At 42.0% G+C, this 25,783-nt stretch overlaps 1 protein-coding gene across 2 annotated transcripts in view; it reads left to right on the top strand.

Moving 5' to 3' along the window:
- The window catches only part of LOC124556855 (polycomb protein Scm), a 195,527-nt gene that overhangs the window by 87,581 nt on the left and 82,163 nt on the right, over positions 1-25,783 (top strand). For both annotated transcript variants that reach the window (XM_047130876.1, XM_047130875.1), the window contains exons 8-10: positions 11,188-11,334; positions 12,757-12,936; positions 18,412-18,612. In XM_047130876.1, coding sequence (XP_046986832.1) covers positions 11,188-11,334; positions 12,757-12,936; positions 18,412-18,612 — 528 coding nt within the window. The remainder of the gene's footprint in view (positions 1-11,187; positions 11,335-12,756; positions 12,937-18,411; positions 18,613-25,783) is intronic.

Genomic DNA, 25,783 nt, shown 5'->3' with positions numbered 1-25,783 from the left:
TATTCATCTCTTGGTCTCCCTCTACGATTTTTAACCTCCACACTGCCCTCCAATACTAAATTGGTGATCCCTTGATGCCTCAGAACATGTCCTACCAACCGATCCCTTCTTCTGGTCGAGTTGTGCCACAAACTTCTCTTCTCCCCAATCCTATTCAATACTTCCTCATTAGTTATGTGATCTACCCATCTAATCTTCAGCATTCTTCTGTAGCACCACATTTCGAAAGCCTCTATTCTCTTCTTGTCCAAACTATTTATCGTCCATGTTTCACTTCCATACATGGCTACACTCCATACAAATACTTTCAGAAATGACTTCCTGACACTTAAATCTATACTCGATGTTAACAAATTTCTCTTGTTCAGAAACGCTTTCCTTGCCATTGCCAGTCTACATTTTATATCCTCTCTACTTCGACCATCATCAGTTATTTTGCTCCCCAAATAGCAAAACTCCTTTACTACTTTAAGTGTCTCATTTCCTAATCTAATTCCCTCAGCATCACCCGACTTAATTCGACTACATTCCATTATCCTCGTTTTGCTTTTGTTGATATTCATCTTATATCCTCCTTTCAAGACGCTATCCATTCCATTCAGCTGCTCTTCCAAGTCCTTTGCCGTCTCTGACAGAATTACAATGTCATCGACGAACCTCAAAGTTTTTATTTCTTCTCCATGGATTTTAATACGTACTCCGAATTTTTCTTTTGTTTCCTTTACTGCTTGCTCAATGTACAGATTGAATAACATTGGGGAGAGGCTACAACCTTGTCTTACTCCCTTCCCAACAACAGCTTCCCTTTCATGTCCCTCGACTCTTATAACTGCCATCTGGTTTCTGTACAAATTATAAATAGCCTTTCGCTCCCTGTATTTTACCCCTGCCACCTTCAGAATTTGAAAGAGATTATTCCAGTCAACATTGTCAAAAGCTTTCTCTAAGTCTACAAATGCTAGAAACGTAGGTTTGCCTTTCCTTAATCTTTCTTCTAAGATAAGTCGTAAGGTCAGTATTGCCTCACGTGTTCCATTATTTCTACGGAATCCAAACTGATCTTCCCCAAGTTCGGCTTCTACTAGTTATTCCATTCGTCTGTAAAGAATTCGTGTTGGTATTTTGCAGCTGTGGCTTATTAAACTGATTGTTCGGTAATTGTCACATCTGTCAACACCTGCTTTCTTTGGGATTGGAATTATTGTATTCTTCTTGAAGTCTGAGGGTATTTCGCCTGTTTCATACATCTTGCTCACCAGATGGTAGAGTTTTGTCAGGACTGGCTCTCCCAAGGCCGTCAGTAGTTCCAGTGGAATGTTGTCTACTCCGGGGGCCTTGTTTCGACTCAGGTCTTTCAGTGCTCTGTCAAACTCTTCACACAGTATCGTATCTCCCATTTCATCTTCATCTACATTCTCTTCCATTTCCATAATATTGTCCTCAAGTACATTGCCCTTGTATAGACCCTCTATATACTCCTTTCACCTTTCTGCTTTCCCTTCTTTGGTTAGAACTGGGTTTCCATCTGAGCTCTTGATGTTCATACAAGTGGTTCTCTTATCTCCAAAGGTCTCTTTAATTTTCCTGTAGGCAGTATCTATCTTACCCCTAGTGAGATAAGCCTCTACATCCTTACATTTGTCCTCTAGCCATCCCTGCTTAGCCATTTTGCACTTCCTGTCGATCTCATTTTTGAGATGTTTGTATTCCTTTTTGCCTGCTTCATTTACTGCATTTTTATATTTTCTCCTTTCATCAATTAAATTCAATATTTCTTCTGTTACCCAAGGATTTCTACTAGCCCTCGTCTTTTTACCTACTTGATCCTCTGCTGCCTTCACTACTTCATCCCTCAAAGCTACCCATTCTTCTTCTACTGTATTTCTTTCCCCCATTCTTGTTAATTGTTCCCTTATGCTCTCCCTGAAACTCTGTACAACCTCTGGTTCTTTCAGTTTATGCAGGTCCCATCTCCTTAAGTTCCCACCGTTTTGCTGTTTCTTCAGTTTTAATGTACAGGTCATAACTAATAGATTGTGGTCAGAGTCCACATCTGCCCCTGGAAATGTCTTACAATTTAAAACCTGGTTTCTAAATCTCTGTCTTACCATTATATAATCTATCTGATACCTTTTAGTATCTCCAGGGTTCTTCCATGTATACAACCTTCTTTCATGATTCTTGAACCAAGTGTTAGCTATGATTAAGTTGTGCTCTGTGCAAAATTCTACCAGGCGACTTCCTCTTTCATTTCTTAGCCCCAATCCATATACACCTACTATGTTTCCTTCTCTCCCTTTTCCTACTACCGAATTCCAGTCACTCATGACTATTAAATTTTCGTCACCCTTCACTATCTGAATAATTTCTTTTATTTCATCATACATTTCTTCAATTTCTTCGTCATCTGCAGAGCTAGTTGGCATATAAACTTGTACTACTGTAGTAGGCGTGGGCTTCGTATCTATCTTGGCCACAATAATGCGTTCACTATGCTGTTTGTAGTAGCTTACCCAGATTCCTATTTTCCTATTCATTATTAAACCTACTCCTGCATTACCCCTATTTGATTTTGTGTTTATAACCCTGTAGGCACCTGACCAGAAGTTCTGTTCCTCCTGCCACCGAACTTCACTAATTCCCACTATATCTAACTTTAACCTATCCATTTCACTTTTTAAATTTTGTAACCTACCTGCCTGATTAAGTGATTTGACATTCCACGCTCCGATACGTAGAACGCCAGTTTTCTTTCTCCTGATAACGACATCCTCTTGAGTAGTCCCCGCCCGGAGATCCGAATGGGGGACTATTTTACCTCCGGAATATTTTACCCAAGAGTACGCCATCATCATTTAATCATACAGTAAAGCTGCATGCCCTCAGGGAAAAATTACGGCCGTAGTTTCCCCTTGCTTTCAGCCGTTTGCAGTACCAGCACAGCAAGGCCGTTTTGGTTATTGTTACAAGGCCAGATCAGTCAATCATCCAGACTGTTGCCCTTGCAACTACTGAAAAGGCTGCTGCCCCTCTTCAGGAACCACACGTTTGTCTGGCCTCTCAACAGATACCCCTCCCTTGTGGTTGCACCTACGGTACAGCTATCTGTATCGCTGAGCCACACAAGCCTCCCCACCAACGCCAAGGCCCATGGTTCATGGGGGGAGGATTACTATTATTATTATTATTATTATTATTACACTGACTGAAAGGAAATAGCGACACTGAGGAGGAGTTGTGCAACATAAATGAAAGTTGGTAAGTGTGTTTCTAGATCCGAAACCACATCTATTAAAATTTCATGCCAGTTGCACGAGAGTGGCACTAATAGCTTCACTATGAGGATGTAAATCAGGTTTGCTTTAAATACACACTCAAACAGTAGTGAGCATTAGTTACCTTTGAAATTCAATGTGGTGAATTGATGTTGGTCAAGAATGCCTTTAAGGCAAAAAAAAAAAAAAAAAGAAAAAAAAAAACACCATTATCAACACCTCACAGAGTTCGAAATAGGTCACATAATAGAGCTACAAGAACCTGAATGTTCCTTCTACAGTATTGCAGAAAGATTTGGCAGGAATGTAGCAACTGTACATGATTGCTGACAGAAGTGGTCATGGAAGTGTACGGTCGCAAGATGATCGGGCTTCAGATGGCCATGTGGCACTACCGAGAGGGTAGATCATCATGTTCAGCGGATGGCAGTGGCACATCGTATTGCATCTGCAGCAGCAGTTGGGGCCATAATGACACAGTGACAGATTGACCTGTTACACTTGGCTTACTTCAAGGACAGCTCTGTGCCCAATGCCCCGTAACATGCAGCTGACCCCAGACCACCTTCATTTTCGACTTCAGTGGTGTCAAATGAGGGCTCATTGGAGTTCAGGATGGAGATCTTTTGTGTTTGCTGATTGAATCTGGTTCTGCCTCTCTGCCAGTGATGGCCACGTGTTGGCTAGGAGGAGGCCAGTTGAGGACCTGCAGCCAGCATGACTGCATGCTGGATACACTGGACCTACACCTGGAGTTATGGTCTGGGGTGGGATTTCATATGAGAGTAGGAGCTCTCTCGCGGTTATCCCATGCATCCTGACTGCAAATTTGTGATTTGACTTGTTGTGCTGCCATTCATGAACAGTATTCCACATGGTGTTTTCCAACAGGATAACGCTCACCTACATACCACTGTTGCAACCCAGCATCCTCTGCAGAGTGTCAGAATATTGCCTTGACCTCCTCGATCACCATATCTGTCTCCAATCAATCACGTATGAGACATCATCAAACAGTAACTCTGGCATCGTCCACAACATCTACATCTACATCTACATTTATACTCCGCAAGCCACCCAACGGTGTGTGGCGGAGGGCACTTTACATGCCACTGTCATTACCTCCCTTTCCTGTTCCAGTCGCGTATGGTTCGCGGGAAGAACGACTGTCTGAAAGCCTCCGTGCGCGCTCTAATCTCTCTAATTTTGCATTTGTGATCTCCTCGGGAGGTATAAGTAGGGGGAAGCAATATATTCGATACCTCATCCAGAAACGCACCCTCTCGAAACCTGGCGAGCAAGCTACAACGCAATGCAGAGCGCCTCTCTTGCAGAGTCTGCCACTTGAGTTTATTAAACATCTCCGTAACGCTATCACGGTTACCAAATAACCCTGTGACGAAACGCGCCGCTCTTCTTTGGATCTTCTCTATCTCCTCCGTCAAACCGATCTGGTACGGATCCCACACTGATGAGCAATACTCAAGTATAGGTCGAACGAGTGTCTTGTAAGCCACCTCCTTCGTTGATGGACTACATTTTCTAAGCACTCTCCCAATGAATCTCAACCTGGTACCCGCCTTACCAACAATTAATTTTATATGATCATTCCACTTCAAATCGTTCCGCACGCATACTCCCAGATATTTTACAGAAGTAACTGCTACCAGTGTTTGTTCCGCTATCATATAATCATACAATAAAGGATCCTTCTTTCTATGTATTCGCAATACATTACATTTGTCTATGTTAAGGGACAGTTGCCACTCCCTGCACCAAGTGCCTATCCGCTGCAGATCTTCCTGCATTTTGCTACAATTTTCTAATGCTGCAACTTCTCTGTATACTACAGCATCATCCGCGAAAAGCCGCATGGAACTTCCGACACTATCTACTAGGTCATTTATATATATTGTGAAAAGCAATGGTCCCATAACACTCCCCTGTGGCACGCCAGAGGTTACTTTAATGTCTGTAGACGTCTCTCCATTGATAACAACATGCTGTGTTCTGTTTGCTAAAAACTCTTCAATCCAGCCACACAGCTGGTCTGATATTCCGTAGGCTCTTACTTTGTTTATCAGGCGACAGTGCGGAACTGTATCGAATGCCTTCCGGAAGTCAAGAAAAATAGCATCTACCTGGGAGCCTGTATCTAATATTTTCTGGGTCTCATGAACAAATAAAGCGAGTTGGGTCTCACACGATCGCTGTTTCCGGAATCCATGTTGATTCCTACATAGTAGATTCTGGGTTTCCAGAAATGACATGATACTCGAGCAAAAAACATGTTCTAAAATTCTACAACAGATCGACGACAGAGATATAGGTCTATAGTTTTGCGCATCTGCTCGACAACCCTTCTTGAAGACTGGGACTACCTGTGCTCTTTTCCAATCATTTGGAATCCTCCGTTCCTCTAGAGACTTGCGGTACACGGCTGTTAGAAGGGGAGCAAGTTCTTTCGCGTACTCTGTGTAGAATCGAATTGGTATCCCGTCAGGTCCAGTGGACTTTCCTCTATTGAGTGATTCCAGTTGCTTTTCTATTCCTTGGACACTTATTTCGGTGTCAGCCATTTTTTCGTTTGTGCGAGGATTTAGAGAAGGAACTGCAGTGCGGTCTTCCTCTGTGAAACAGCTTTGGAAAAAGGTGTTTAGTATTTCAGCTTTACGCGTGTCATCCTCTGTTTCAATGCCATCATCATCCCGGAGTGTCTTGATATGCTGTTTCGAGCCACTTACTGATTTAACGTAAGACCAGAGCTTCCTAGGATTTTCTGTTAAGTCGGTACATAGAATTTTACTTTCGAATTCACTGAACGCTTCACGCATAGCCCTCCTTACGCTAACTTTGACATCGTTTAGCTTCTGTTTGTCTGAGAGGTGTTGGCTGCGTTTAAACTTGGAGTGAAGCTCTCTTTGCTTTCGCAGTAGTTTCCTAACTTTGTTGTTGTACCACGGTGGGTTTTTCCCGTCCCTCACAGTTTTACTCAGCATGTACCTGTCTAAAACACGTTTTACGATTGCCTTGAACTTTTTCCATAAACACTCAACATTGTCAGTGTCGGAACAGAAATTTTCGTTTTGATCTGTTAGGTAGTCTGAAATCTGCCTTCTATTACTCTTGCTAAACAGATAAACCTTCCTCCCTTTTTTTATATTCCTATTAACTTCCATATTCAGGGATGCTGCAACGGCCTTATGATCACTGATTCCCTGTTCTGTACATACAGAGTCGAAAAGTTCGGGTCTGTTTGTTATCAGTAGGTCCAAGATGTTATCTCCACGAGTCGGTTCTCTGTTTAATTGCTCGAGGTAATTTTCGGATAGTGCACTCAGTATAATGTCACTCGATGCTCTGTCCCTACCACCCGTCCTAAACATCTGAGTGTCCCAGTCTATATCTGGTAAATTGAAATCTCCACCTAAGACTATAACATGCTGAGAAAATTTATGTGAAATGTATTCCAAATTTTCTCTCAGTTGTTCTGCCACTAATGCTGCTGAGTCGGGAGGTCGGTAAAAGGAGCCAATTATTAACCTAGCTCGGTTGTTGAGTGTAACCTCCACCCATAATAATTCACAGGAACTATCCACTTCTACTTCAGTACAGGATAAACTACTACCAACATTAACCATTCCTGTATTGACTGACCAAATGCAACAGACAGGAATGCCATCTCACAGATTGACATTACAGCACCTGTACAACACAGTGCTTGCATGAACTTCCAGCATGCTGGAGTAGCTGTGCATCAGCAACTTCTGATAATCAGTACGACGAAAAATCAGCCAAAGTGGCAAAGTTCATTTTTTTTTATTCACTCTTCATTTTTATCTGTATTCCCTGTAACTGTTCGTTTACACATTTTTGACATGGTTTTTGCAGTTTCAGAAGTACCATTTTTGACTGTATTACAATGATTTGAAAATGGTTCCCGGTCCGGAACTAGTCATCGAGTGAATAAAAAGAAGTGAAATTTGCAACTTTGGGTGGTTTTTTGTTGTACTGACAGCACGAGCACATTTGCATGCAACATTCTGATAGTTACACCAATTATTATTATACCAGCATTTCACATTCCATTTGCAAAGGGTTATCTCGTGCTTACATTAACCTGTGATCTTGCAAAGTTAATCAAGTAATTATGTTACCTAGACAAATGTATTCTCAAAATTTCATTACTCTATATTATTTTGTGGAGTTGTGATTTTTTTCCATCAGTGTATTTGGTCACATGACAGCCAGATGATGAGGAGGCAGTGTAGAGGAAACATGGCAGTAGCCCTTGAAAGAACATATTTGTCTCCAACAGTTTTCTCATGTGTTCTGAAAATCATCCAATCTAAAGCAGCACATATCCAGTGTACCTCAATGAAAAATTGATGTAACAAGGTCAGTGCCATATACCAAAGTAAAAAAGACACATTAAGCGAAGCAGTACCATGCATTTACACCTCATTTACTTCTACCCTCTAAAAACCATAAAAAAATTTAAACCTCAATACGGACTCAGATAAGTAATAGTAGAATGTAAACCACTGTGCTTGCAAGTGTAAATACAGGACTGGTGTTCCAGGGAAATCTTCCCGTTACTCCAGTTATTCAGAGAAGGCTGTAAGTGCCAGTGGTATTTATGTAATACAAATTTATTATATTACATAAAAGCAAGGGTACTCTTGTGGTTGTTCACTGTTGTTCCTTTCATCATCCCAGTGAGCAGACATGGCACATATTACTTAGTGTGAGTTTTGTGCAAAGAATGTCCTTTCAGAAAAGTCAATGTTTTATACCTTGAGATGACAAAAGTCATGGGATAGTGATATGCACATATACAGGAGGCAGTAGTATTGCGTACACAAGGTATAAAAGGACAGTGCAATGGTAGAGCTGTCATTTGTACTCAAGTGATTCATGTGAAAAGGTTTCCATGTGATTGTGGCCACACAATGGGAATCAATAGACTATGAAAACGGGATGGTGTTTGGAGCTAGATGCATGGGACATTTCATTTCAGAAATAACTAGGGAATTCAGTATCGTGAGATCCACAGTATCAAGACTGTGCTGAGAATACCAAATTTAAGGCATTACTTGTCACCATGGACAACGCAGTGGCAGACGGTCATCACGTAATGACCAAGAGCAGCGGCATTTGCTTAGAGTTCTGAGTGCTAATAGACAGGCAGCAATACATGAAATAACCACAGAAATCAATGTGGGACATGTGACGAACTTATCCATTAGGCCAGTGCGGTGAAATTTGGTGTTAACAGGCTATGGTAGCAGATGAATGACGCGAGTGCCGTTGCTAATGGCGCATGATCACTTGGAGTACCTCTTCTGGGCTTGTGACCATATTGGTTGGCCCTTAGTTGACTGAAAAACCTTGACATGGTCATATTGGTTGGGCCCTAGTTGACTGAAAAACCTTGACCTGGTCAGATGAGACCTGATTTCAGTTGGTAAGAGCTGCTGATCAAGTTAGAGTATGGTGCAGACTCCTCGAAGCCATGGATCGAAGTTGCCAACAAGGCATTGTGCAAGCTGGTGGTGGCTCCATAATGGTGTGGGCTGTATTTACACGGAATGGACTGGGTCCTTCAGTGCAACTAAGCTGATCATTGATTGGAAATGGTTGTGCTCAGCTACTTGGAGGCCATTCACAGCCATTCATGGATGTTGTGTTCCCAAACAATGATGGAATTTTTGTGGATGACAATGTACTGTGTCACCAGGCCACAATCATTCGCGATTGGTTTGAAGAACATTCTGGACATTTCAAGCGAATTATTTGGCCACCCAAATTGCCCGACATGCATCTCATCGAACATTTATGGGACATAATCGAGAGATCTGTCTGTGCAAAACACCCTGCACAGGCAACTTTTTTCACAATTATTGAGAGTTGTAAAGGCAGTGGACTTCCAATGACTTGTTGAGTCCATGCCACATTGAGTTGGCGCACTGCACCGAGGTAAAGGTGGTGAGACACAGTATTAGGAGGTATCCTGTGACTTTTGTCGCCTCATTATATTTGAATTTTTTCTCTTAAGATTGTAGCAGATCACCTCTTTTGCTTCTTATGTGGTTCCAAATTATTTCACAGTTGACAAAGTTATAAATGAATGCTAGCTACTTAATTTTCATTTATTTTACTTAAGAAACTCAAGTTTATTGTAATAAGTCAAAGCAAGGGTATTTTCTTGGATGTTCGGTCTTTTTCATTGACCATATCTTCAGAATTGATCTTACAAAGGAATTCAGGATATTTAGTGCAGAATTCTATACAGTTATGAAGACATATGTGCAGATGAGACATCATAGAGAAAACAAGTTTGTCATCTTCTCTGACTGCCTATAATTCTTACAAGCTCCTTAATAGATGTAGCAATAGAGAAAATGAACAAATTCTGTCAGTATGGATTATTCTGCTTGTTAAAAGGACATGTAGAAATTTAGAAAATGAGCAGCCTGATGTGCAGTGGGGTAAACCTTGAGGAAACACGATGTGCTATTCCCCTACTGTCAGTTGTCTCATTATTGAGCTGAAATTGTATGTGGATGGGAGTAGTAGCAACTTATGGCGAACAAAATTAGCTGCTGTGAAACCAACTGTCAGATTGTGGCGTACTTGCTTCCAGTCGCTCCAGTGAGAAGTATTCAACTCGATTCATCTCTGTAGAGAGCATGCTCATCCCACTCAAAAACTGTTGTTGCTTAGCTTTAATCATTCAACTGCCATACTCTGCTTGGCTGTCTTGTAATTTCTATATTTTCTTCCTTCTTTCATGTGTTACAGTTTTTATAAACAGAAGTATTTTTATGTATTAGTACTACCCATGAGTTAATTATGTTGTATTATGCATTAAATGTTAGCTCCAAACACAAGAGCTCCACCCGTGTAATCAATTACCAGTCAGTCGACATGTGTTTTGCAGCACCTTGAGATGTGATGTGCATGTACACAATACCAGAAAGAATCACTTGCTAGATTTGCCTTCCTCAAGACTTTCTGTAGTCTATAACAATTATAATCTTTTAAGTGAAACATTTTTCAATTATTTATGATACTCAGCTCGTACAGTACAACTAAATAATGACACTTGGCTAAAATACAATGAATTCTGTTGAGTTAGAAATAATATGTATTTTTTCTAAGTGACAAAGAAAACTTTTGATTTCTTAAATAAGCTAGTTATTCTCTGAGTTAGTTACTGTGTGTTTATTTAATTATTTTACACAACTTGATTCAACTGTTAACTTTGATAATGCCAGCTGTATGAAAAATACTGAAAGGTGAATAAAGAGTCTGATTCCAGCTATGCATGTGTGAACAGTTTGCAGGTGTTGCATCAGGATTGTTGCAAAGATGCAGGAGTGACATGTACAGGCAGTGCCAAAATGGATGGTCCATGACTGAACTTTGTAGTGAGATAAGCAATGCATGCAGGAGGAAAATACTGTGCGCTTTATGCAGATCTTAAAATGGCAATGCATAAGTATTTATGTTTAACAGTACTCATTGGGGCATACAAAACATTCATAGACATTTTTGAAGATTATCCACAATATAGTTTCTTTGGGTCAGAAATGCAGTCTCTGTGATTGATCTGAAACAAAAAAGTGATTAGGAGCTTCACTGAAAATTACTAGTGTGTGCCTAGTCTTGGAAGTCTGCAGTTGTATTTACGAGATTACATACACACATTGACAATAAGTCGCATTTCTGTTGGTGGAGTTCTCTGACTGAATTTGAATAAATCTGAGCTAATTTGTATAACTCGTAAAAAGTTGAGAAAAAGTATTCACTTGTAACAAAAGTGGCTATAACTTTTCAGTGTAATGCCATACTGTAACTGATTTTGTTAATATTTTTCATCTGTCTAATAATAATATTTTTCTTGTAGGTGCTGTTAAGGGGGAAATGATCCATGTCACTTTCGATGGTTGGAGAGGTGCCTTTGATTATTGGTGCCGTTTTGATTCAAGAGACATCTTCCCTGTTGGTTGGTGTGCAAAAAGTGGCCATCCATTGCAGCCACCTGGGCAAAAGAGTAAGTTTATTGATTTTTAATGTTTTATGATAGGTTTCAATTAAATTATTATCTGATAATTGCATAAAATTGGGCCTACTGATGTAATGGAGCCACAGCACGTAGTGTATCCCAAACTGTTATGGTAAAAAATTCCAGATGATGAAGGATACTAATTTGGGTACTTTGAGATAAGGAATTGGTGGTTGGAAATGTGTGTTGATTGTTTTTGTAGTCAGAAGTAACCTACACCTTGTAGCAACATCTAAAGTTCATTGTAGCTTTGCAAAATGGTGACTGACAGTGTATGCATTACAGTGATACTGGATAATCCATTGAAAAACTAAACACTTGTTTAAATTCATTTGTCCCTCTCATGAAGGATGTAGCATTGTGCAGTGCCTTTGCCATATGACTTTCAGGATGTTACAGTGTGACAAATCTTATGTTAGTACATGGATGATGCTGTATTTCTCAGTAAGTCCTCTTTGTCTTTGACAGAACATATGTCCATCTACATTTATTAACACCCATTTGAATGCTAATGACAAAAATGTTATAAGAGGTCACTTGAGTGATGGGCCTGCTCGTAAAGCTTCACAGCCAGTAGGGCTGGCTTGTGAGACAGTGTAGTGTGCTAGATTGGGAATGAATCCATGTACCAGATTAACAACTGAGAGTTTGCTGCACCATTTAGCCTGAATATAGCTTGTTGGTGGATTTCTACATTTTTTAGTGAAATACTGGACTGGTTCCCCATCTCCAAATCAGAATAAGAATTTTAAAAAACTTTTGAGAGGAGATCTCAGTCTGAAGTAATTTATAAATTAACGGTTTGTACTAAATGCAAAATATATTATAGAAGTTTTGATATCTAGCTAAATTTTTAGTATACATTCATAATAACCATTGAATATGGAAGTTGTCTTGACTCCAACAGATTGATGCGGCATAGTGAATATGGAAGTAGTCTGTCTTTGTAGCAGATGCCATGAGAGAGGTGTTGTGTATCACAGAGAAGTATAGTGTTATAATTCAAAGAATGCACATTCCCAGAATATGCAAGCAACATATTACTTGTTGCCACACACATGTCTCACGAAATGACCACGACCATAAAACTGTGGAAACTTAGCTTATACATAGGTTTTCCAACAACTGTTCTATCTATGCGCCATTCAAAAATGAAGTGGGAAAGAAGGGAGAGTGATTTGATAGTAAGATATATCATTTTTGTACACAAAGTATCTACATTAAGATGTTTCAAAAAGAAAGATTATTGTGTAGATGGTGGTGTGTGAACTTATATATCAGTTGTAAGCTCATCTTAAAGTGTATTTCATGTATGTTGTGTAATATCTTTAGTTACTGTTGCATACCTTTGTTAAATCTCAAAAGAATACAGTTCTGTATACTTTCTATACCTTACCATTTGTTGAGCAGCAGCCCATGGAGCAAGTCGGTACAAAACCAGAGTGTGCAATATTCCTCCACCACTTGCTGTTTCATGTGGTGCAACCTCATCTGAGCAGGTGTTGCCAGGCAGCAGTGTTGGAGAAAAGGAATCATCTGTGACAGTTACTGAGCCAGACACATCAAGTTCGCAAAAGCAGCCATCTGCATGTGAGTAAGATTATTGAAATAGCAACTTAGTAGAGTAATAGAGCAGTATTTCTGTTTAAAGAATGTGTGTTTTGTATATGTCAGAATGTGTTTTGATGATGTGATTGGGGCTAATCTTCAGCCATTCGTGTTTCTTGGAACAGAGATTCACTAATAATGTTGTCATGTCGTAACCAGAATTAAGTTGTAAGTAAAAGGCAACACTTATCACTAATAGCACATTTATGACAAACACCACTGCACATCCAGAACAGAACTGATCTACTGGACAGCAAAGGCAGCTATTTATAGAAACTTTATATGATGTTTTTACATACTTTGAATACTCCAGAATCCATAAACATAAGATTTTTCAAAAACCTTCCAGCACTGGTAAATACTAAATAACTTCTGGTGGTCAGGTTTGAACTGGTGACTTGCAGCACAGCAACCAGTGACACTAACCACTACACTACACTACACTGCATGCACCACAGCTCATGGCAATGCTCCCAATCCTGGAGCAACAGCAACAGCAACCCACTGTTTCAGACATTCTCATTGAAGCCAACTACAGCTCCTGGGATCCAGATGTTGTCATTAGCCCACTGTATGGCAAATCCTCACATTATGGCCATGTTGTTACATCCTCTTCACTGTGACGGGTATCAAAGGTAGCCTTGTCGTTGAAGCTTCAGTCATTGAGTGGGTCTTCGGTTTCCTTGAACCTGTGTTTCCTTGAACCTCCCATTGTCGATCTGCGGCTCTGGGCTGTAGTAGGGCATCATACAGTGAACATTGTTGGTTGGTTGGCCAATTGATTTGGGTGAAGGGACTAGACAGCGAGTTCATTGGTCCCATTGGATTAGGGAAGGATGGAGAAGGAAGTTGGCGATGCCCTTTCAGAGGAACCATCCCGGCATTTGCCTGAAGAGATTTAGGGAAATCACGGAAAATCTAAATGCGGATGGCCAAATGCGGGTTTCAACATCATCGTCCTGAATATGAGTCCAGTGTACTAACCAATGTGCCACCTCTCTTAGTCAGAGAACATGGGTGATGCCTCTGGACTCCTATCTTTTTCTTAAAGGGTCGTAATCCTCTCTTTCATATGTGATGTCGGACAAGCAATGGATGATACAATACAGTGCAAAGTAGTGCTTTAGTAACTTTGTCAGTAGTCCTACTTTCAGCATAGGCATAAAAATCCATACCGAGTTTTCCAGGCTATATCTCAATGGCTGGTGCTTGGCATTGTAACAGTCTTGGTCCTTCTCTTGGGCATCCAAGGTACATATGCAAGCCAGCTGCCTTACTTTTTCTGTCCTGGTGATATTTCACGTAGTCATTCTGGGTATCATCTCATTGAAACAGGAACAGTTTACCCATTGTCATTTTGGCCTTAGAAATTGTGGAACAGAAAGAATGGTGTGAAACCTTTAGTGTGACAAACCGTATTGTATCCTACTCTCACTATTTATTCTCAATATACATCGAGAGTATAACTGCCAATGTTTTTTTTAAAGTGTTCTGTGTGGCCATTGGTCTGTGGGTGGTGTCACAATGTGAGTTATTACCTTTGATATGAGTCTCAATTAGAAAACATTTCCACAGTCAGAGATCATCAGTAGAGGTTCTCTGTGCATTGAAATGATATCTTCTTCTATGAACGTTGCAATTTCCAGAGTTTCAGCCATCAGCACAGCATTGGAGACAGAGTAATGGGTCAGTTAGTCAGTGAAGATTCCAATTATTTGACATCGGGAATCTCCCCAAGAGGTCAATTCCAGTTCAGTGGAATGACACTGCTGCAGGCGGAATTGGAACCAGATGCCCTGGAGGTAATTGCAGCACATGCTTCTGCCAATGGCATTCCTTACAGTGGTTTGCATATTGTCAAACAGATTGGTACAGACTTACCAGTGATGACTGCATCTGATTTTCCTACAGTCTTCGCGAATTCCACATGGCCAGATCTTTGAGCATCTTGGAAAATCTTCAGGATAGCAGGCTATCGATTGGCTGGGATGATGAGCAACTATGTACGCCCCATTGGATCACATTTCCCCTTATACAGTGTTATTAACTGGAATCCTCCTCTGTTCTCTTTCTTCCTTCTTCAAGCCTTCCATGGTTTTGATGCTGGACCTTCTCTCTGTTCAGCAGCAATTTCACCAGGTTTCTGTAGACATTGTAGCACTACTTCTGTCTTAATAAAGGTAACAGATTACCTGAAGTTTGCCATGAATGTACAAGAGGTGACCAGCATGTTCTTAGACTTCAGAAAAGCCTCTGATACTGTCAACTTTGACATTTTATTTGCCAAACTTAGTTGCCTAAATTTCTCGTCAAGTGCACTGCAGTGCAGTAGTATCGCTCATGTCTGACATATCGTCAGCAGTGCATCATGTCTGGCATTATAAAGTCACAGTGGACTTAAATAGTATTGAGTGTTCCCTAGGATTCGGTATTAGGTGCTAAACTCTTCTCCAGTTTTGCCCTACTGCAATACCACATTTGTGCTGACTCCTCCAGTAGCATATAAGTGCAAAAACAATAAACCTGAAGACAGCTATCGAGGATATCAATACTGACCTGTGTGTGCTATCAAAATGAGTGTGGCACAAAGGGTTAAAGCCCAACCCATCCAAAATCCATGCAGTACTGGTTGGTCATTCTAGACTCATTAGTCCAGGTTATTGTGAATTCCTACAGTCTTTAACCCTAAATGGGACAAATATAAACTTCTCTCCTTCATCAAAGAGTCTAGGAATAATAATAGATGAAAATCGAAATTGGAATGATTATTTAACTGCAATGTGCAAAAAGGCATCAGCATGTCTCCGGGCCCTACAAATATATAAGATGATTTTCCTTCTTGACCTGAAAAAGGAACTGTCCAAATACATGTACTTCCAGTTATTGATAACAGCGATGTTACCCAAAGCTCACAGCACCTAGAACTAGTTATGAATGCCTGTGTTCATTGTATATGTGATGTTAGACTCTTTGATCATATTCCACCATCATATGCTTAGTGATTTCCATACTCTGTCTGCTCTACTGTCCCCCATATCTCTCCTCGACCGTAATGTCCTTGTCTGAACACTATGGCACAAAGATCAATTCTCAGAGCAAAATCATTTCTGTCCCACTCCATCGTTCAGCCATTTTCTTTAAATCCTTCTCAGTAGCAGAAACCTGACTCTGGAATAACCTCTCGCTTTGTATTAGAGAACTGAGTAACATCTCCAGCATATCTACTAAAGCAACAATAATGATTACCGTTGTCCCTGTAAGTGCTCATAACGTTTGTACATCTTTCTTTCGAACCAGATCTACCTCATTTCCCAGTAGTATTAGCTGGTGCAGTCTCCTTAAATTTCATTTCCTCAAAACTCGCTGTATCAGAGAACATCTATTTTGTACACCTATACATTCTTTTATGTCTGCCACTATCATTATTATTATCCAGTATTAACTTTATTAGCTCATAGTATTACTTACTCAAATTGTCACTGTAGACACTCAAATTATATTAATACCATTTGACATATTAAAGTTATTTCTCAGTTGATTGTGATGTAAATTAGGTACTGCACATGTTGAACCCCGACTGACATTCCATCCAAGCTGCTGTGTTTTGGCATAGGATTCCTTGAAAGGCAACCAATGTCCTTGTGTTTATGTCCATTTTTGTATACCACTGTGATGTCAATACTCCTAGAGCCTCAGGGCCCTTCTCACCAGTCGACACGATGTATCCTTCAGGCTTATCGGCCAGCATAGAGAATAATTGTCCAGCACAACGGTGAGTGGTTTGCCATAAGTTTGCCATATAAATACAGCTGTAACTCCTTGATGGCCCAAATAACTGCAAAGCACTCTTTCTCACCTGTTGAACAGTTCATCTCGGATTTGGAGAGTACTCTGGAAGCGGAAGCACAAGATCTCTCTTTTCAACACCTTCTAGAATTTGTAGTAGTAGTGTCCCTGTCACAAAACCAGTAACCAAAGAACTTGAGATGATGTTAGTGCCTCCTTCGTGACGGGGAAAGCTCTTTCTTGCATCTTGTTCTAGGAAAATTTGGTGTCTCCCTGCAGTAGTTCTTGCAAGGGTCGTACCTTGGTACAGAAGTCCCTTATTAATTGTCAGTTGTACAAGTACGTCCGAAAAAAGTTTATCACATCACAAATGTGCTAAGAACTCAGAAAATCTGTGACTGCTCTTATTTTCTCTGGAATGGGACAGACTCCATTGCCATTCACTAGATGGCATATGATTTTTATATCTGGGGCACTGAAGAGGCACTTTTTTGGATTTGGGTGAGGCCTGCATTGTGAACACATCTGAACACTATTATCAAGGGGCTTAGATGTTCTTTCAATCTCTTACAAAGACAGTGTCATCCATTTAAGGTGTCAAAGGAGGTTGTCCAAAATACATTTGAAGGTGGCTGGAGCATTACATAGCTCAGTCAACATATCTTTTCACTCGGAGGCTGTCTGAAGTTATTGAAGGCAGTCTCTCCCCAGTCAGCCTCGATCTGCCAGCAGTCTATCTGCACGCTCATAGTTGAGAAATATTTTGTTCTTTTCAAGCAGTCTAGGATGTCGTCAATGCATGGCAAAGGGTGATTTTGTTCAGTCATCAGTAGTTGATGCACAAATACCATCCTAATAAACACAGTCCTAGTAAAAGTATTCATTCACCACACACTTCATTCATCCAGTGTGTTGTATTTGGCAATTTGGTCAAATCTTTCGGTGAGTTCATCAAGTCCTGACTACCATCTCCAGAGAACACTGATGGATGACCCATATGCAGCTGACTTGCTGCTGGTTTGAAATCTGTTATTGGTTTCCTGAATATACAGACCTTGAGAATGGTTGTAATGCTTGGATTCCAGTTCCTGTGAGTGTAGGCAGTGGTGTTTATGTTGCCTTATTGGAGCCATGGTGATGTAAAGGATTTGAACTACCATATGTCTCCACCAGACGTCATCACATCATGACCAGAATAAAGTCCAAATCCGAAAGAAGGTCATCAATAAAATACACACTTATCACTGACAGCACATTTAATACAAACATCAATGTACATTCAGAATAGAACCAACCATCTGAAATTACAGCGCAGCTATTTATATAAACTTCAAATGTTCCTGCATGCTGGTATTTGTAAATGTGTTGAATATTCCAGAATATACACTCATTACAAACATAAGGTTGTTTGGCTTTAACTGGTGACCTGCGACATGACAACCAGTGACACTAATACAACTACACCACACTGCGCGCTTCACTGCTTGCAGCAGTATGTTGAGAGAGAGAGAGAGAGAGAGAGAGAGAGAGAGAGAGAGAGAGAGGGGGGGGGGGGGGGGGGGAGGGAGGAGCATGTAAAATGTATCAGTGAATTTATTGAAAGAGAGTGTGAAACATTAACATAGTCTTTAAATTCCATTAAATACTAATGTGTGAATTTATCTTTTGTAGTTTGCATATTCATTAACCATGGCTGCACATGTGGTCCATATCTGGATCCACGTAAAGTATCAGAATTGCCGGTGATGTATAATGCCAAGAACATAAACAGATTACTCAGAGACTTTGTGCAGTCTCTTGTAGATGCTGCATTAGATCAGAAGCAAATATTTGGCATTTTGAGACAAGGTGAAGGAAAGGTTGTTATATCAGGTAATTTTCATTTGTTTTGTGTTTCCACTCATAGTATTCTTAATTTTGTAGGCATAACTTTCTGTGTTTGTGTATACCAGATTTTTATGGTATAAGATCTGAAATTCAGCTAAGACTTCAGACATTATGAAAGATAGTGGTACTGTTTATGTAGATTTCAAACCTGTTGCACATTGGTGTGAAATTAGTTCAACAACATTCATTTAACATATTTTGGAAAAATAATTTTACTGTAATTTGAAGTATCCAGTTTCCAGGATAACTTGAATATTTATACATTGGTTCTGCGTCATGAAACCCTGGATATCATCTTACATAAAAATATGCTTGGTTATGGTTAGAAAGAAGAAATATATGTCATGATCAGAACGTTGATGGTCCTGTTAAAAATAAATTGACTCTAGGAAATGTAATGCTACAACACAGTATCTTATAGACACATGCATATCACACACCGACACTAGCATTGCGATATCTCAAAAGAACTTATTTGTGGGCTATCACATTTTGAAGTTTTGAATAACAATTTGGTTTTCTAATAAGATAAGGAATGAAAATATTAATATTTTCATGGTTGCTATATATAGTTTAAGTATATATCAAAACTTTTGCTGTGAGTATAATCATTTTAAAATTTACTTATTAAAATTTGTTAATCATCAAAACAGTTTGCCTCATGATGTTGCCGTATTAGCTATCAGGGACCAGCTTGTAGCTTTTTAAATATAAGTGTTGATGTATCTGAATAAAAATCGTTTATGTTTTACACATAATTATGTAGCACTTGTCTTTGCAATATACAACCGTAACTTTAATTCTATTTTGACACCCATGTGGCAGTTTCAGTGACCCTTTTGCTTCAATCTCCCTCATGCCACATATAATAAGTTTGTGGTTTTGTTTTGCAGTTAACTAGTGTCAGATTTAGTAAACAGTTTACTTTTGCAACAAGAAACTGAGATTTACCCTTTAGGTGTAGGAAGTATTGCTTGTAAATCATATGCACAATTCTTCTGATTGCTGTCTGGATTCATTCTATCATGTTGTTATTTGACTCTTGCAAGGTTATCCAATTGGTGTAAGTCATGATAGTCTTTTTTCTGGTCGCCAATGTCATCATAATTCTCAAATGCCACACAAAATTCACATAAATGAATTGTGGGCTAAAAAAATTCAAATTTGAATGCTTTTGAAAAAAAAAAAAAACCACGCGCGCACACACACACACACACACACACACACACACACACACACACACACACACACACACGTATCCGGGTTTGGGGGTAAGAATAGGCCTGTGGTATTCCTGCCTGTCGTAAGAGGCGACTAAAAGGAGTCTCCAACGTTTCGGCCCTTATGTGATGGTCCCCTGTCGGGTTTCACCTCCATACCTCAAAATTATTCCGAAGAGCGAGCCGAGTGGGGAAGGGCGCCTTACTTCGTGCATTGTGTCAATCGTGCGTTGAGCCCTTTCACCAGCTTATTCTTCGTTGTATTGCAGTCCAGCCCGCTCTCCATCTCTTGGGCATGGATACGTTCCTGTCTGCATTTTCTGCCATGTAATGTGCAGTGCCTCTGTCTGCACTGACGACGACCATGGACTAATTGTCACCTAATATCCAGCACGGTAGCCAGTCCGTTGTGGTGAGGCCACCATGTACCCTGTTGGTTGTAGCCCCCTGACAACACAGGGATCGCTCTGCTGATGCCTGCGCCGTTAACTCCCCACGTATGCCAAGGAGTAGATGCCTATCTCCCTGGGGCGTCGGGACTCCCGGCATCGGCTATCCTGCTAGGTGGCCCTTGCTGAGGCTGGGTGGCGCCCATGGGGAGGGCCATGGGTCATAGTGGATGGCATCAGGGCGGATGACCCGCAATAAAGCGTGGTACATCATCTCTCGCTGGTGGTCAGCCACCAGTAGTCTCTAAGCGTTCTCGGTCTCAATTTAACGCTCAGAAATACGATCCCAAAACATTCCCCTCCCTGGCCACACTGTGGGAGGAGTGTAAGTTTCAGGATGGCAGTGACAGTTATTCGCCCCGGTTCCTAGTTTGTACGAGAGCTGATGGGGAGTATTTCATGTCCACAAAGCCTCAGTAGAGCATTTAGAGGACAAGTTTGGGGAGGTGGAGGGCTTGTCCAAAATGCGCTCTGGGTCAGTACTGATAAAAACGGCATCCTCTGCCCAGTCACGAAGGTTACTTGCTTGTGACAAGTTGGGGGATGTTGCCGTTACGATCACACCTCATAAGAGTTTAAATATGGTCCAGGGTATTATTTACCATAGGGACCTTCTCTTGTAGTCTGATGATGAGCTGTGCGCCAATTTAGAGCGTCGAGGTGTTCATTTCGTCTGGCGCGTTCATCGGGGTCCAAAGGATAATCAGATTGCTACTGGTGCCTTCATCTTTGCCTTCGAGGGTGATACATTACCGGAGAAGGCCAAGGTGATAGTCTACCATTGTGATGTCAAGCCCTATATCCCTCCCCCGATGCGGTGCTTTAAGTGCTGGAAGTTCGTCCATATGTCTTCCCGCTGTACTTCCAGCCTCACATGTCAAGATTGTGGACGCCCATCACATCTCGATACTCCATGTGCCCCGCCTACCATCTGTGTCAACTGCGGAGAGCATCATTCACCTTGCTCGCCAGACTGCACGATCTTACAGGAAGAGCGAAAAATCATGGAATATAAGATCCTGGACTGACTGATCTATACTGAGGCTAAGAGGCTGCCGCCGTTGGATAAGCAGCTGAGCAGCAAGTCGTATACTCCTAGCTCACTCGTTTGTTACATAGTTTAATTCTTTATTTCTTTGCGTGTTTTTGGTACTTGCATTGTTTAATTCATAAATTTCGGGCGTATTATAGTATTTGAGAGTGTAGCATCGCGTTTTAGTACCTGAATAGTGTAATTTCGCTTAGTCTCCTTCCGCCGCCGAGCAGTGTCAGCAGTGCGGAAGTAGCAGCATTACTGCATTTACTAGGCAATCTTGTATTTTAATAACCGTTTAAATTTTGTCGATTTGTTTGCGCTCTCTGTAGATTATTTCAGACGTTCTTTGCAAAACAGTTTTTAGCATGGATAGGGACTGCAACTGCTGTGTTCGGATGCAGGCTGAGTTGGCATCCCTTCGCTCCCAGCTTCAGGCAGTGTTGGCTTCGGTCACACAGCTTGAGGCTGTTGCCAATGGGCATCACTGTGGGGGTCCGGATGGGGGTTTGTCGGGGACAGCCAGCTCGTCCCACGCATCCCCTGATCGGACTACGACTGTGGTTGCTCGGGATACTGCCCGCATTGAGGCTGATCCCTCACCTGTGGTAGAGTGGGAGGTCGTTTCAAGGTGTTGCAGGGGGCGAAAGACATTCCGGAGGGCAGAACAGAAAGCCTCTCCAGTTTGTCTGACGAACCGGTTTCAGGCTCTGTCTCAGGCTGATACTGATCTTCGGCATGACATGGCTGCTTGTCCTGTTCCAGAGGTTGCCCCTCAGTCTGCAAGATCTGGGCAGTTGCAGAGGGTGGGCTTACTGGTAGTTGGGAGCTCCAACGTCAGGCGCGTAATGGGGCCCCTTAGGGAAATGGCAGCAAGAGAGGGAAAGAAAACCAATGTGCACTCCGTGTGCATACCGGGGGGAGTCATTCCAGATGTGGAAAGGGTCCTTCCGGATGCCATGAAGGGTACAGGGTGCACCCATCTGCAGGTGGTCGCTCATGTCGGCACCAATGATGTGTGTCGCTATGGAGCGGAGGAAATCCTCTCTGGCTTCCGGTGGCTATCTGATTTGGTGAAGACTGCCAGTCTCGCTAGCGGGATGAAAGCAGAGCTCACCATCTGCAGCATCGTCGACAGGACTGACTGCGGACCTTTGGTACAGAGCCAAGTGGAGGGTCTGAATCAGAGGTTGAGACGGTTCTGCGACCTTGTGGGCTGCAGATTCCTCGACTTGCGCCATAGGGTGGTGGGGTTTCGGATTCCGCTGGATAGGTCAGGAGTCCACTACACACAACAAGTGGCTACACGGGTAGCAGGGGTTGTGTGGCGTGGGCTGGGCGGTTTTTTAGGTTAGATGGCCTTGGGCAAGGACAGAAAGGGCAACAGCCTCAACGGGTGCGGGGCAAAGTCAGGACGTGCGGGGACCAAGCAGCAATCGGTATTGTAATTGTCAACTGTCGAAGCTGCGTTAGTAAAGTACCGGAACTTCAAGCGCTGATAGAAAGCACCGAAGCTGAAATCATTATAGGTGCAGAAAGCTGGCTTAAGCCAGAGATAAATTCTGCCGAAATTTTTACAAAGGTACAGACGGTGTTTAGAAAGGATAGATTGCATGCAACCGGTGGTGGAGTGTTCGTCGCTGTTAGTAGTAGTTTATCCTGTAGTGAAGTAGAAGTGGATAGTTCCTGTGAATTATTATTGGTGGAGGTTACACTAAACAACCGAACTAGGTTAATAATTGGCTCCTTTTACCGACCTCCCGACTCAGCAGCATTAGTGGCAGAACAACTGAGAGAAAATTTGGAATACATTTCACATAAATTTTCTCAGCATGTTATAGTCTTAGGTGGAGATTTCAATTTACCAGATATAGACTGGGACACTCAGATGTTTAGGACGGGTGGTAGGGACAGAGCATCGAGTGACATTATACTGAGTGCACTATCCGAAAATTACCTCGAGCAATTAAACAGAGAACCGACTCGTGGAGATAACATCTTGGACCTACTGATAACAAACAGACCCGAACTTTTCGACTCTGTATGTACAGAACAGGGAATCAGTGATCATAAGGCCGTTGCAGCATCCCTGAATATGGAAGTTAATAGGAATATAAAAAAAGGGAGGAAGGTTTATCTGTTTAGCAAGAGTAATAGAAGGCAGATTTCAGACTACCTAACAGATCAAAACGAAAATTTCTGTTCCGACACTGACAATGTTGAGTGTTTATGGAAAAAGTTCAAGGCAATCGTAAAACGTGTTTTAGACAGGTACATGCTGAGTAAAACTGTGAGGGACGGGAAAAACCCACCGTGGTACAACAACAAAGTTAGGAAACTACTGCGAAAGCAAAGAGAGCTCCACTCCAAGTTTAAACGCAGCCAAAACCTCTCAGACAAACAGAAGCTAAACAATGTCAAAGTTAGCGTAAGGAGGGCTATGCGTGAAGCGTTCATTGAATTCGAAAGTAAAATTCTATGTACCGACTTAACAGAAAATCCTAGGAAGCTCTGGTCTTACGTTAAATCAGTAAGTGGCTCGAAACAGCATATCCAGACACTACGGGATGATGATGGCATTGAAACAGAGGATGACACGCGTAAAGCTGAAATACTAAACACCTTTTTCCAAAGCTGTTTCACAGAGGAAGACCGCACTGCAGTTCCTTCTCTAAATCCTCGCACAAACGAAAAAATGGCTGACATCGAAATAAGTGTCCAAGGAATAGAAAAGCAACTGGAATCACTCAATAGAAGAAAGTCCACTGGACCTGACGGGATACCAATTCGATTCTACACAGAGTACGCGAAAGAACTTGCCCCCCTTCTAACAGCCGTGTACCGCAAGTCTCTAGAGGAACGGAGGGTTCCAAATTATTGGAAAAGAGCACAGATAGTCCCAGTCTTCAAGAAGGGTCGTCGAGCAGATGCGCAAAACTATAGACCTATATCTCTGTCGTCGATCTGTTGTAGAATTTTAGAACATGTTTTTTGCTCGAGTATCATGTCATTTCTGGAAACCCAGAATCTACTATGTAGGAATCAACATGGATTCCGGAAACAGCGATCGTGTGAGACCCAACTCGCTTTATTTGTTCATGAGACCCAGAAAATATTAGATACAGGCTCCCAGGCAGATGCTATTTTTCTTGACTTCCGGAAGGCGTTCGATACAGTTCCGCACTGTCGCCTGATAAACAAAGTAAGAGCCTACGGAATATCAGACCAGCTGTGTGGCTGGATTGAAGAGTTTTTAGCAAACAGAACACAGCATGTTGTTATCAATGGAGAGACGTCTACAGACATTAAAGTAACCTCTGGCGTGCCACAGGGGAGTGTTATGGGACCATTGCTTTTCACAATATATATAAATGACTTAGTAGATAGTGTCGGAAGTTCCATGCGGCTTTTCGCGGATGATGCTGTAGTTTACAGAGAAGTTGACTTGAGTATTGCTCATCAGTGTGGGATCCGTACCAGATCGGTCTGACGGAGGAGATAGAGAAGATCCAAAGAAGAGCGGCGCGTTTCGTCACAGGGTTATTTGGTAACCGTGCTAGCGTTACGGAGATGTTTAATAAACTCAAGTGGCAGACTCTGCAAGAGAGGCGCTCTGCATCGCGGTGTAGCTTGCTCGCCAGGTTTCGAGAGGGTGCGTTTCTGGATGAGGTATCGAATATATTGCTTCCCCCTACTTATACCTCCTGAGGAGATCACGAATGTAAAATTAGAGAGATTAGAGCGCGTACGGAGGCTTTCAGACAGTCGTTCTTCCCGCGAACCATACGCGAGTGGAACAGGAAAGGGAGGTAATGACAGTGGCACGTAAAGTGCCCTCCGCCACACACCGTTGGGTGGCTTGCGGAGTATCAATGTAGATGTAGATGTAGACAGACTACATCCTGTTCAAATGACATCTACATATGCCGCTGCTACAACAACTGTGTTAGCCCCATCCGTTCAGCGAATTCCAGCCAAATTACTGAACCGTACAACTACACATGCCCCCTTGCCCATGGGGGCCACTACCTACCCTGTTGCTCCTGCGCCACCTACCTCGGGAGCAACACCCCCTCACCCATCGGGGACGTCCGTCCCCGCTTCTAAGGTGGAGAAGCGTCCAACTTCTTCGGCTCCTCTCGCTCGCATGTGTTCCCTTGGGTCCCTCCCTTCCCAGGTTTCCACAAGTGGGAAGGATGACGCCCCGACAGTGGCATAAGTGCCCACAGGCAGCTGGTCAAAGGGCTTCACGATCCTCCTCCGTCCCGGAGACTGAATCGGTGAAGCCCTCCCAGCCAGTGAAACCCAAGGAGCAGCAAGAGAAGTCCAAGAAAAAGACCTCTAAGACCAAGGAACTTGAGGTGACCCCCTCCCCACTGCAACCTTCAAGCTCTGCGTCTGAGGATGAGGTGGAGATCCTGGCGTCTGCTGAGGACCTAAATCTCGCTGGCCCC

The sequence above is a fragment of the Schistocerca americana genome, chromosome X, assembly GCF_021461395.2.
Source record: "Schistocerca americana isolate TAMUIC-IGC-003095 chromosome X, iqSchAmer2.1, whole genome shotgun sequence".
Classification (NCBI taxonomy): Eukaryota; Metazoa; Arthropoda; class Insecta; order Orthoptera; family Acrididae; genus Schistocerca; species Schistocerca americana.
Note: the sequence above shows the minus strand (reverse complement) of the source record. Positions and strands in the feature narration are given on the sequence as shown.